At 41.8% G+C, this 12652-nt stretch overlaps 1 protein-coding gene across 5 annotated transcripts in view; it reads right to left on the bottom strand.

Moving 5' to 3' along the window:
- Window positions 1-4510: 4510 nt before the first annotated feature.
- The window catches only part of LOC131571971 (disks large homolog 2), a 620230-nt gene continuing 612088 nt past the window's right edge, over window positions 4511-12652 (bottom strand). For all 5 annotated transcript variants that reach the window (XM_058824787.1, XM_058824783.1, XM_058824784.1 and 2 more), the window contains 2 exons: window positions 10455-10546; window positions 4511-9714 (listed from right to left, as the gene is read on the bottom strand). In XM_058824787.1, the coding sequence (XP_058680770.1) occupies window positions 9608-9714; window positions 10455-10546 (199 nt within the window). In that variant the 3' untranslated portion in view covers window positions 4511-9607. The remainder of the gene's footprint in view (window positions 9715-10454; window positions 10547-12652) is intronic.

Below are 12652 nucleotides of genomic sequence, written 5' to 3'. Positions count from 1 at the left end.
GTAGGCCCTCCATGAAATGGAGTGTGTGTGTATGCTCCCCTTTCTGCTCTAAAGCTTTCCAGCCAGCCTGGGCAGTTCAGAGAGACTCTAGCTTCATCTCACTGAATCTCAAGGCATCTATATAGAAAATCCACTGTGTGCATTCCCTGCCCTAGGCTGGGCTGTGATGGGTGCCTACTGACCAAGTACCCATGTGAGGGACCTTGAAGGCAGCCCTGTAAAAGTTTAACATCTTAAGTGATAGCATCAGAGACCCAATATTGCATTTCCTGGGCTCTGCACAGGGATTTGAATGTGGGAATGCAGCGCTTGCAGTCCAGGGAGAGACATAACAGCACTGCTGCCTCAGTGCTTGCCACAGCAGCTCCTCTGATGCTGAGGCTCTCAGAGTGCTCAGGTCAGAGATTTGTGTCCCTGGATGCTCTGTCTGAGCCCGTGTGTGTCTGTGTGCGTGGGGAAGAACAAGTCTGCAGCCACTCTGCAGAGTCTGTGGAGCTGGATTAAGGTGATGGGCTGGGACACGTGTGTGGAGGGGCCCTTCAGAATGCATTTGTGGGCACTGAGATGATGCCTTGGGCTGTGTGGGTCTCTTTCAGGCACTCATCGTTCTGTGGGGCCTCAACTCTTGCTTGAAGGAAGGCAGTTGCTGTATTTATGGCAGAAATGTGTGGCCACTGGGGATTGAGCAAAGGCTCAATTAGCAACTGGCTTCTTTTACAGGACTATGAATTACTGCTTTCCTGGTCCCTAGTGTTTTACTCCAGGTTATCCAATGCATTGAAATTGGAATTTGTCCTGTGTAACTATGCTCAGAGACCTGTAAGTCTCCATCTGTAACTTTGCTGGTTAATGGTGTGAAGCAGGCACTAAATAATGTGAGACCTTCCCACTCCCACACCTCTCCATTAGCTCTGTCTTGGGCCCATGGCCTCACTTACACACCTGCTATAGCTGTCTAAATGACCACCCCTTTTCCACCCCAAATCCAGCCAGCTGAGTAAGGCATGATCCATTTGCCTCACATCTACAGACTGTACCTGCTCCCCAAATTCAGTTACCCCATGGACTATGCTCAGGCAAACATCTAAGCTCAATTAATTGGAAATGGCCTTCTGCTAATCCCCTTGGAGCTGGGGATCAGCAGGGCTTTTCCCTGTTTAGCAGACACAGTCTCAGAATAGTGTTTTCCTTCTCATTTGGTATCTCTAAAATAGGATGATGAGGTGTCTGTTGAGAAAAGAGGCTCTGGATATGCTGCCTGTGAGATTTCATTGTAAGCTGATGAGCATACTTACCTACAGCAAATGCCAGTGCTGTTAAAGAAGGATTATATGCTTGATGAGGAGTTAATAGCTTAGAAAATATTTGCCTAATATTTTACTGGAGATCTATTGCCATTAATGAGCAACTGACTCCCAGCGAATCACATCCAGGCAAGCAGAGTACAGCCAATAAATACACCATCAGCGGAGGAAAAATGGTGCTTTGGTGACTCCTGCACCCTACAACTCCTGTCCAAAACCTCCATTTCAGATGACAGGAGTGTGAGACAAGCATTTGCCCTCAGACCCTTCAGATTTTTCTGAGAGTCAACAGGCTGACAGTGTTCAAAACACTGTTTGTTAAAAAAATAAGAGAAAGGAATGGATGTTTGACATAGGTTTTATCCTTGCAGTAGTTAAATATGCTGATGACTGGTACAATTTTGCCCTGTGCTTTGATTTGAAGGTAATGAACAGGCCCTGATAAGCTTTAACTGCAGATGGCACAATGGCAACACCCTTTCTTGGGAAAAAGAAAGAAGCAAGAGGACCTTAAAGAAAATGTTTCCTTGGAGTCCAGCATGAGTTTTGCTCAGAACAGTTCTTCTGGAGCAGGTAAGTCAGGCAGAGGTCACACAGGTTTGGTGGTGCCACTGATGAGTTTCTGCTTCAGACTGGGATTTCATATGACCTGTTAGGAAAGGATTTTACTCCAGATTCCCAACATTTCATACTTCTCTTACATATTTAATGCCCATCCCAGAGTTTTGCAGCTTAAAGACATCTTCAAATTGCCATTTATAGCTGATGCCCCATTTCATTCCTTTATTTTAATGCAAGGCAAAGCCTTTGGCAGTGTCAGTGAGTCCCTCTCAGAAGGGAAGCCAGAAGAGGCTGCAGTGAAAGCTCTTTGTCCATACACTCCAGAGGAAGCCCTCAGGCTATTTGCTTGCCCTGAGACACTAGTTAATCAGTTGGTATAGTGCAGGGGCCAGCTGTGTATTGGCCTTCTACTGATGCTATAACAACTGTTATAATATGTTAGACCTAATTAATTTTCCCTGGTTGCCACCACCTGGTTCTGCTTAGATCAAGCACTAATGAGTAGCTGACAGTAGTTAATGAACTTCTGCAGCAAGCAATTAAATTTTTTCACTGACTAAAATGACTTATTTCTTCTGGGCATGACACTCTCCCTCCCTGGGATATTTGGCACCATCAATCAGCTCTCCATTGGGTCAGGCAGGATCCATCTCCATCAGAAAGAGCCTGCAGCAGTGGGTGCTGTCCAGAACTGCCCTCCTCCACCGAGCAGGGGAGCTGTGCTTTTGTCCACAGCTTTCCACACTGGTGTGCAGACCAGTTCAGCTCTTTTACTGGTGACATGCCCAGCCAGCCAACCCAAGCAGTCCATGCTCTGCAGCCGTGGTGTCACCTTCCTTGCAGTGATGGGTTTGTGATGGTGCTTTTGGCAAGTCCTGCTCTGGCAGGGCTACTCTGGTAGGTCTTCCTCAGTTGTCCAATAGAATGACGGAATGGTTTGGAATGTAAGGGACTTTGAGATCATCCAGTTCCAATCCCATTACCGTAGGCAGGAACTCCTTCCACTAGACCAGGTTGTTGAGAGCTCCATCCAACCTGGCCTTGAATACTTTCAGGGATAGAATTTTCGATAACAAAGATTTTGGTATGGATTGCTCATGGGGAAGAGGATCTGCTCTGTGAACTGTATCACCATTTTCCTGCTTTCCCACAGGTGCTTTAGGTGTCATTGTCTTGCATTGTGCCAGCTATAAAGTGCTCTAATTAAAGTGAAATTAATAACTTGCTTATGCTAGATAGACACCTAAATTCTTCTGAAAATCATGGTGAAGTAACTTCCTTAAAATGGATCTGGCACTTGGAGGTATCTGTACAGCAGAAGCATCTGTACTGCTCACCTACCTTGTAGCTTTGGTCCCAGATAATTATCCAAACTGACAGATAGTGACTTTCAAACCACAGGTTTGTCCAACGGACAACTGGATCCAGATACTTGGCTGTCTGTGTGAAGGAACCATTAAAATGCAGTGGGACAAATGAGAAAATGTGACCATTAGGGACATACTCTATGCCTGGCCAAGGCAAAAGCCTGGCAAAGTTTGCCACCCCTGTCTGAATTGATCATCACAGCATGTCTAGCTTCCTACAATTTTAAGTACTTTCTGTCTCCAATTCACTTTATAAAGATTGTTTTCTAAGTTTCCCTTGTTTCTGTGGAATGTAGTCTGGGGAATTGGCTCAGGTTGACCTAGAGAGAGGATGAAGAAGAAAGTACTTTAATAAGAGATCCTGCTCAATGTCAATTGCTTGGATTCTCTCCCTCTTTTGAATCTACTGGAGAAATCTAAAACATCTCAATGAATGTTTAGATGATTAGCCATCCCTGTGATCACACATGTAAAACCCCGTGGACAGAGTTTTTTCCCTGTAGTCTCAGTTGTGGCTCCCAGAGCCATATGGAGGCTCTGTGGTCCTCTGCAGACGGCAGATAGTGCTGTCTGTGTCAAAAGCAGCGTCCCCATACTGCTACTGCCTCTGCTGGGGACTGACAATGTTCACATGGCCTCCCTGGAGCCCACAAACCATCTGCAAAGATATTCCTGGAATGGCCAAACCCCAAGGTTCTTGAGCTGTTGGGATCCCATAGCACAAATGAGTTTATGCTCCACTAAGCTGCTTAGAAGCAGTTATAATGCAATTATTACAGTCCTTTTCCCCATGGCTCTGCAGCAGTGTCATAAACATGGAATGATTATTTAATTATAAAAAATATTCTGGTAATTATTCATCAAGATGCTGATGATACTGAATTCACAGCAGAACTGTGGTAGGGAGAAAGTGGCTGTACTTCACCAGAATGACTCTTCTTGGTGGCAACTTCCACATCATTGTGAAGTAAAAAGGAAATAAAAAGGGCAAGAAGGAAAAAGGTGTCCTATTCTTAGTCATTTGTGAAACCATCCTCCTAATTCCAGACTTGTGTCAGTCTTGTGTGACAGATGTGATAGAATCTTAAGACAAAATAAAAGCATATTTCTCTTTTACTATTCTGCTCCAAGGAAAAAAGACAAATTATGCCTTGTGAAGAAGCAATTTGCTATAAAGTGTAAAAATGCTTTAATATTAATATTTTATAATAAAATTCATGACATATTTATAAACACTCTATCAAGCATTTACAACTCAACCACAGCTGAGAGCTTGGACTGGAATAAATAAGCAAGGACACAGCTAGTATGAAATATACAGCTTAATTTTTATAATTGTGTGTGCTTTATTCTTTACACAAATGGAATGGATGCGCAGAGTATTTACACATAACAGGAGTGTAAGCTGGACAGGGTGTTTTGTAAACGCCAGTTCAGATTCTGAGTACCCCACACTACAGCCGGACTGAGAAACATCCTGCTAAAGAGACGCACGCCGGACATTGTGCTGGAGGGAGCAGCTTGCTGCACTCAGAAATTCAAACTGGCCAATTCAAATTTAGGAGCACAAATCCAGAAATTAAAAGGCTATCCCACTAAGAGCCAACAGTGTTGCCATTTTTTTCCCCTTTTTTTTAATGCTTTTCCCCCCTGCACCAAAGACCTTGCTAGGATGCTGGCTCTCAAGCCCAGAAATGCTGTTTTACATCAGGGCAAGTTGCCTGTGCTGTAGGGCCAGAAGGTGTAAGCTGCTAATGTGGTGTGAGATATGATGGATCGCCTCTGGTGCTTTCCACCTTAAAGGCAGGGTCTCAGAAAGGGCCAATGAAGTGGTAGTTCTATAGCTCTTGGTGAGATGTCAGTGCAGCCGAAGCCTTCTGCAAATCCATTTGGCCCTTGGGGTCTTTTTGTTAGCAATTTCACAGCACTGGCCTCAAAAGGATCTTGGTCCATGAGTTGGCCCTCTGGATGTTACAGTAAAATAAGCAGTAAATAATAATGGAGAGTGCTGAGCCACTGTTTAATCAGGTGGCCTTGGTCTTTTACAAAGATGCAAAAAAATCAGTGTGATGAGGAGGGTGGATGTTTAACTTCAGGTGGTATAAATGGGATGGACTCCATTGAAATCAGAGGAGTGACTGTGATTTCCAGCAGCTGAGGATCTAGGCCAGCTATATGCTGGATAGATTTTATATTATCTGTTGTTAGCTTTGATGCTGATTTGTGTCCTAGAATGCAAACTTTCTTTTTTTAGCATAATTACCTCATCCTTTTTCCTGAACCAATTGACAAAATGTCTGATTTTTAATGGGAAAGAAAAAAGTTTATTCCACCAAGGAAGGGACTTGAATGCAGTTGCACAGTGTACCACATGCATAACATGACAGGCAAAATGTTCAAGAGGGAAAATATTGAGATTAAAAGCTGTGAAAGATAAAAGACCACTTTCTGTGAACATGGCAGATATTATGGCTTTAAATCTGCATCTGAAAAAGGAGGTTGATACTTTTCCTCAACACAGGAGGACATATATCCTCAACACAGGAGGATATATATATATGTATACCTACAAATATCCTCATGTGTTTTCACTCATTAAATCCTCTGCTCAGGGATACAATTTGAAAAACAAAAACTAAAATATAAGAAAACCAAAACAAAAATACAATTTGACTGGGTGCTGTGTGTCTGTGTGCGTGGGGAAGAACAAGTTCTTCATTTCTCCATAGAAAACTAATGTAAATAGGTAGGTGGATGTTGTGTACCTAGGACACTGTTGCTGGCTCGTAGTGGTTATTAGCTCAGGTACCACACTGCTCTCCAGGAAGAGAATTTGTAATTTCAGTGCAATGGAGAGATTTCTTATCCTTGACTTTCACCGAGTGGTTCTTAGGACCCTATCCACACCGGAGCATCAAACCATGCTAGCTACAAACACAATTACATCACAGAATATTGATCTAGAAACAGCCTTTACTACCAAAGAAATTACAAAGCGCTAGCATGGACAGGGTACCTCTGTAGGAAGGGGGATTGAGCAAGAAAGAGGCTCTTCCACTGGTCGATGGTCAGACTGTAAGATCAGTAAAGAAGTGCCATTCCACTGAGCCCTGTTAGCAAGCTCTCAATGAGTCAGTGCATGGAAGATTTTTTATTTTTTTTGTTTGTGGCAAGGAAAAATAATTCATTTGTAATATTGCACAAAGCTAGCAAGATGTAATTGTGATCATTCATGGGTGGACAAAAAGCTGTGATAATTTTGATTCTGCTTAGACCCTATGGTGCTACACACTGTGCCAGAACATGAGATATAGCACCAGGGGTGTGATCTGGCACTTTTCCTAAAGGGTCCAGCATTTGCATTGGTCTCATGGTTAGATGCTCCCAAGTCTTTAACACGGACAGAAAAGGAATCTGATTATGCTAAGCTGTGTTAGCACCAATATGGAGTCAGGCGCCAATTGCTGTGGGTTGTGAGTTTGGACTTCTTTTTCACCAGATGTAATTTTGCATGAGTCTTATGCTTTTCTTCCTCCTCCCACTACCACCCAGTATGATCTGAACAGCTGCAATGCAAAAATGGACTGCAGCTCTTAGGATGCTGTGACATGGAATGCAAAACATCAACACACAAAACAAATGGGAGTACAAGTCCTAAGGGAAATAAGACCTCTCACTGATTCTCTTGATGATTTGTTTTTAAATATACGTTTTATTTAAAAAAAAAAAAGAAGAAGTGCAATGTCAACTCTAAAATGGAAGCACAAACAACAGACAGGGAAAAATAAATAATGTAACTACAGTAACCAAGGACTGATGGAAAAATTGATTGTACTCAGCCGTAGTGTTACTGTTCACTGTAAAGCACAGCACATGACAAAGCAAAACAGTTACTAGTAGGATAGTACCATAAAAGGCTGCATGCTGAACTAAGAAACAAAGAAGCAGATGTGATTGATTGCTTAAAAACAGAGCTGAAAATTAGAATGAAGTTCCTGCTTTAGGATACTTAGTTTTTCAGGTCTGGTGGACTATTTCCCAACCTGGGGCAATAGTATTTTGCCAGCATGGAAAAATCCATGGCTTCCAAAGATCTGGGGTCACTCTGTGGACTTCTGCATAATTATCCAAAATCAAAGAATTCATTAATTAATATTAAAAAAAAAAAGGTTTATAGCCCTTCTGGTTACAAAGCTCTTCTGGAGACTTAACTGAAACCCTTGTTTATAAAGCTGCGCTGACCAGGCAGGAAAAATAGTTAAAGAAGTGTGAACTTCTCAGAGTTACCATAGTTGGGCAGTAAGCGTGAGAGGCCTGCTCAAGAGCCAGTAAAATGCCCGTGTTTTTAACCCTGTCACTGCTGGTGGCTTTTGCAAACATCCAGCTCATCGCGCTGTCCGCGGAAGGCGCTGGGAAGCCCTGTCAGCCGGACAGGGTGTACAAGTGTAAGCTTCAGGCAGACAAGGGCCAGAGGAGTCTATTTAGCATTTGCCCTGAAGACATCCGTAAGCATTAGGGCTGCTGTAGCCACCAGCTATAAGCAATGCACTCCTGCAGTGCAGCAGAGGCAGGAGTGTGGGTTTTGTAGAGAACATGGTCCAGCAGCAGCAAAGGCAATTCAGTTTTACTCTCATAGCATCTGTTGCAGTTGTCCCCTTGTAAGTCAGTGAGGAATGGCATCACTATACAGAAGGGCAATGTGAAATGAGAAAAAAAATGCCTCCTTCTCCCCTTCTGTACACCCCAGACTGCAATTCCACAGACTTTCCCCAAATCCCTCACAAATGTCTATTGCCTCAGTTTTTGATTTTAAGACCCTTGTTGACTGTGAAATGAATGAAGATACAAGTTAGTTGGTGACCTGCCTGCAAAGAGAGGAAAGATCTAATGCTTTTGTTATTTCCCTGAGGGAAACAGGAAGAGTCATAAAACATTTGGGGATTAAGGGTGCCTCCTTCCTACAAGAGAAATTATTAGCTGTGTTTAAGCACTGACATTTTGCTTCTGAATAGTTGTCCCTCTCAAAAATACATTATCCTTTTGTGTTCAGAAAATTCCTACAGGGCAGTGAGTTCAAGAGATCTTTCCACAGGAGTTCATCATGATTAAACAGAGGCAAGGGAGAGGATTAAATTGAAAGAAAAAAAATATGACAACTACTCTTTAAGGAATTTTCTTGCTTGTCATTAATGATAGAGAATCTGTTATGGAAGAGGTATAATGGAACTTGATGGTCCTCTTTACATTTGACAGTCGCACAAGGGTGTAAATATTTAATCTTTCAATTAATTAATCTTTACAAAATATCTTCACAAAAACATTTTACCTATAGAAATTAGTTTCTATACATCAATATATTTTTATTTTTATAAATTATTCCATCTTTAAGTGCCTTCTATCAATATAAATGATAAAATAGACAATCAAAAATTTTAAAGCTTTTCCCAGTTGTATCCCTCCTTGTTAACATAGGTGCTGTGAATCCTCATACATGTGTCTGTCTGCATGGGAATGTGTTTGAGTGCACATGTGTGTGGTGCGAAATGCTTCCATCCTCTCCCACCCCTAAACACCATCAAAATAAACCATATTGTTGGTAGTTCCTGATGAAATAGTGCTTCCAAAGGGGGAAAAAAAAAGTTTGACTTGGTTTCAGAAATCAAAAGATGTGCATAGTTACCAAAGTCGAGGTGTACCAACTACAAATGTGCAATGACAAGCTTGGAACAGGACCCACCTCCCAGTCAGGTCACAGAGTGTCCCCACAGCGACCTCAGTAGGAAGTGGACCAAAGTGAGCTTGATTTTGCAAGGTGCATGTGGCCCTGATCTAGCAAAAATGCTTAAGTCTGTGCCTAGCTTTGAGCACGGGAACAGTCCTGCTGAACTGGTGGGACTGATCGGCATAGGGAAGGGTCACAGGAGACTCTGAGTCAACAGGCTACTCACATGTAGGAATTGGGGTCAAGTGCTGAGCGCCTTGCAGGATCAAGCCCTCTGTGAGGTTCAAGAGCTGGGAACTTCTCTAAAGCAATCAACACACTGAGCTCAGCCATTGAAATTGATCAAAATGTCCGTGTGGGCACAGGAGGTGGCTTAGCTCCCCTTGACAGAGGGTCTCCACGTCAAAAGTTTATACCTAACTCGTGCTCTGAGCACACAACAGATTTGCTTTATATGGTAGAAGTCTTTTTGTTCCTACCCTTTGACCCATCAGTGTCCTTCATGGCTTCAAACACTTTGTGTTGTACATTCATCAAAATTCACATTGACTGCAAAGAACATAAATGCAACAAAAAAAGGAAAGCCTCCAAATAGTATATTATAGTTTTCTTCTAAATATTCTCCCGTCGTAATCAGAGGTGCAGTGGCTAATTTATAATTTTTCCTTTGAAGGAATCCAGATGAAAGGCCCAGATTGTTCTTCAATTACAAGTTTGCATTGATTATATATATCTTCTAAGCTATCTCCTTGGACAATAGCTGCAGTAGAGAAAACATATCAATATTTCTTTTAATTGATAGATACAGCATCCAGTGTCAGCAGATCTTCAGCATACTCATAGATACTTATGGAATGAGAAAGAATACTGGCATGCTGAGATGTTCATGGAAAAGTCATACCCCTGCAGATGACAGCTAAGTTCAAATCAATGGCACCTGCCTGTGGCAGAGACCCATCCCACTGCTCATACTGAGAAGACTGAGCCAGGTTTGTTCAGAGAACTAGCACTTCTGTCCTGGGAGGGCAGCACAAGGGATCCTCCCACTGCTGGAGGTCAAGCTTTGCACTTCATTCAATTTAGAACCTGCTTCAACAGTGAGCAGCAGCAGGTTTGCAACCTTTCAGATCTGGTTATAATATAAAATAATATATATAATATCTGGTTATAATATAAAATAATAACATAAAACTCTTGGCCGCTGAAGTTAACAAGATCAGGCCCAAGCTGACAGAAGGTAAAGGTAACTATAACACAAAGAACAGTGGTTGTCTCTTAATTTCCCTCTGCATAGATACTCCTTCAGGACATCAAACTTTTGAGGAGTCAAGTGCCTCAACTGCTCTTGAATTTCAAGGAAACACTACTCTCAAGGCAGAAGTCCTTGCTCGGGGCACACTATACTGACAGGAACTCTAGCTCAAAGACAGGATTGATCTAGTAGTTTTGCAATAAAAGATTATATCTTGGGGGGAAAAAATGGTACTAATAAAAACGTACCTGTGAAATATTCTCCAAATTCTTGTTCTAATTTAATTGCTCGATCATAGGTTTTCTTTGCTTGCTCCTCTGTAAGACGTTTATTCATTTCCCTAGAAACATGGAGGAAGTAGTCAAAAAGTTTAGATACTTGATAGAATGGTTTTCAAAAGGCATGCTCAACTGAATCACAGATGGATTGAGATTGGTAAAAGAATGAAATGGTAAAATTCTTATAACAGTTCATGGACAGCTTCAATATTTTGAATTTAATTTCATTCTATGTAGTACAAAATTACTTCTTCAGACTATTTCTCATTTCGCTTTTCTTCACCAAATTTTTATCTTGGGTTCAATACTCTATATTTTCAACAAAATACAAGGCCTAGGTCTGGCAGCTGCTAGCTGATAGCAGAGATAGACTTGAGACATCAGGAGTCCATAGACAGGTCTGGAATCTGGGATGTCCCATAGTCTGAGCACTCAGCACTCCTGCCTGAAGTTCCGTCAGGAACCTCTGTGTCTCCCAGACTCAGCTGGTGGTCTCAGATGGGTAAGGTTGTACTGACCACTTATTCTGTGCTAATAAATATTAAAAAAAAGACAGATGGTAATATTCTGGTTTCTTCAGCGTTTTGTTATTTGATGTTATATTTCTGTTTCAACAGAAACACTATTTATTAACTTTAGGAAATCAGTTGTCTTGCCCATGCATGCTCAGGTATTACATGCTCATTCACTGCTTTATACTCATGCCTGTAGATGTCTAAATAGAGTTTGCTTGTTCTAGCATTTTTTCCCAGCGTAGATTAATTTTTTTCTTAAAACATGACAGAAATTTTCTGAGGCAACTAGGAGAGCATAAATCTGATTTTATGCCTTGCACTGAATCATATGATTACGTAGTAATGGACTGTATACAGTATGGCATGGGCAATGCATGTTGGAAATTATGGACATGATAGTGTGAAAAGAAAAAAGCTCTATGAAGTGCACAACAGTATGAACTTGCTACAGCTAACACCTACTTGACTTCTGAAAAACATCCTGGGAGATGTCCAGGATGCAAAAAGGAGTTTCCAGAAATGGCTTAAAGCTGCCTACATATACAAGTAACTGTATAGCTGGGAACAATGCTTAGAAAAATCTCTTTGCAAGTACTAATGCCATGGAGAAGGCAGGTTCATAAAATGAAGGCTAAGAAAGATTTATTTTAAAATTTATGTCAGTTATTTGTAGATTATATAAAAAGGTTTAATATAATCCATGTGCTGTTCTGCTAAATTTGTAATAATACTAATTCTATTTATTGGAAAGACTGCTATCTAATCAGGTGGACTTCACATCAGATACCCCTGCTTTGGGTGACTGAACTAAAACTCTGTCTTGTAGTGGGATATATCTCTGCAAATTCTTAGGCAAACTTAACCTTTTCATCTTATGGGCACTTAACCAATATTGTAATGCTGACAACATCCTCTTCCTTTCAGATCTGTTTCTGGTAAATTTTTGAGAAGTCTTTCTCAAGATCCTTGAACAGCAGAAAAGATAATACAAATATAAAGAAGTGCTTAAAATAGGAAGTACTGTGAAACAGGTAGAAATTTGCATTACACTTTCAGGTTTTAGATTTGCCTGAGGTATAAAACCATGCTAGTTGTATTCCTGACAGGCCATTCAGTGCTCTTAGAAGAGAGGATGGAGAAGGGGGAGGATCATGATGTCCATTTTTCATGATGAAATTAAAGTGCTGTCATACTGGAGCCCCTTCTATTTCTTATTTCTTAGCTGGCGACCTGCACAGCTGGTGAATTCAAAATATAGTGCGTATTTTCCAGGGCTTTCCTCCTCTCCCAGTGAAGAGCTCACTCAGGCAGGTTCTTTCTTATTCCATTTCTCATTCCCATGATCTCACCACTGTCCTGATTCCTCTAGAGAGAGAGGCTGATTGGAGGGTATGAAAAAGCATGCCTCTGGGAGTAAACCAGGTGGAGCCATGTAGGAGAGAGGTGGAAGGAAGGAAGTGGCGGAAGGAAGGAAGTGGCGGAAGGAAGGAAGGAAGTGGTGGAAGGAAGTGACGGAAGGAAGTGGCGGAAGGAAGTGGCGGAAGTGGCGGAAGGAAGGAAGTGGCGGAAGGAAGTGGCGGAAGGAAGTGGCGGAAGGAAGTGGCGGAAGGAAGGAAGGAAGTGGTGGAAGGAAGGAAGGAAGTGGCGGAAGGA

The sequence above is a fragment of the Ammospiza caudacuta genome, chromosome 2, assembly GCF_027887145.1.
Source record: "Ammospiza caudacuta isolate bAmmCau1 chromosome 2, bAmmCau1.pri, whole genome shotgun sequence".
NCBI classification, from domain to species: Eukaryota; Metazoa; Chordata; class Aves; order Passeriformes; family Passerellidae; genus Ammospiza; species Ammospiza caudacuta.
This window is presented reverse-complemented; position numbering and strand designations above follow the sequence as displayed.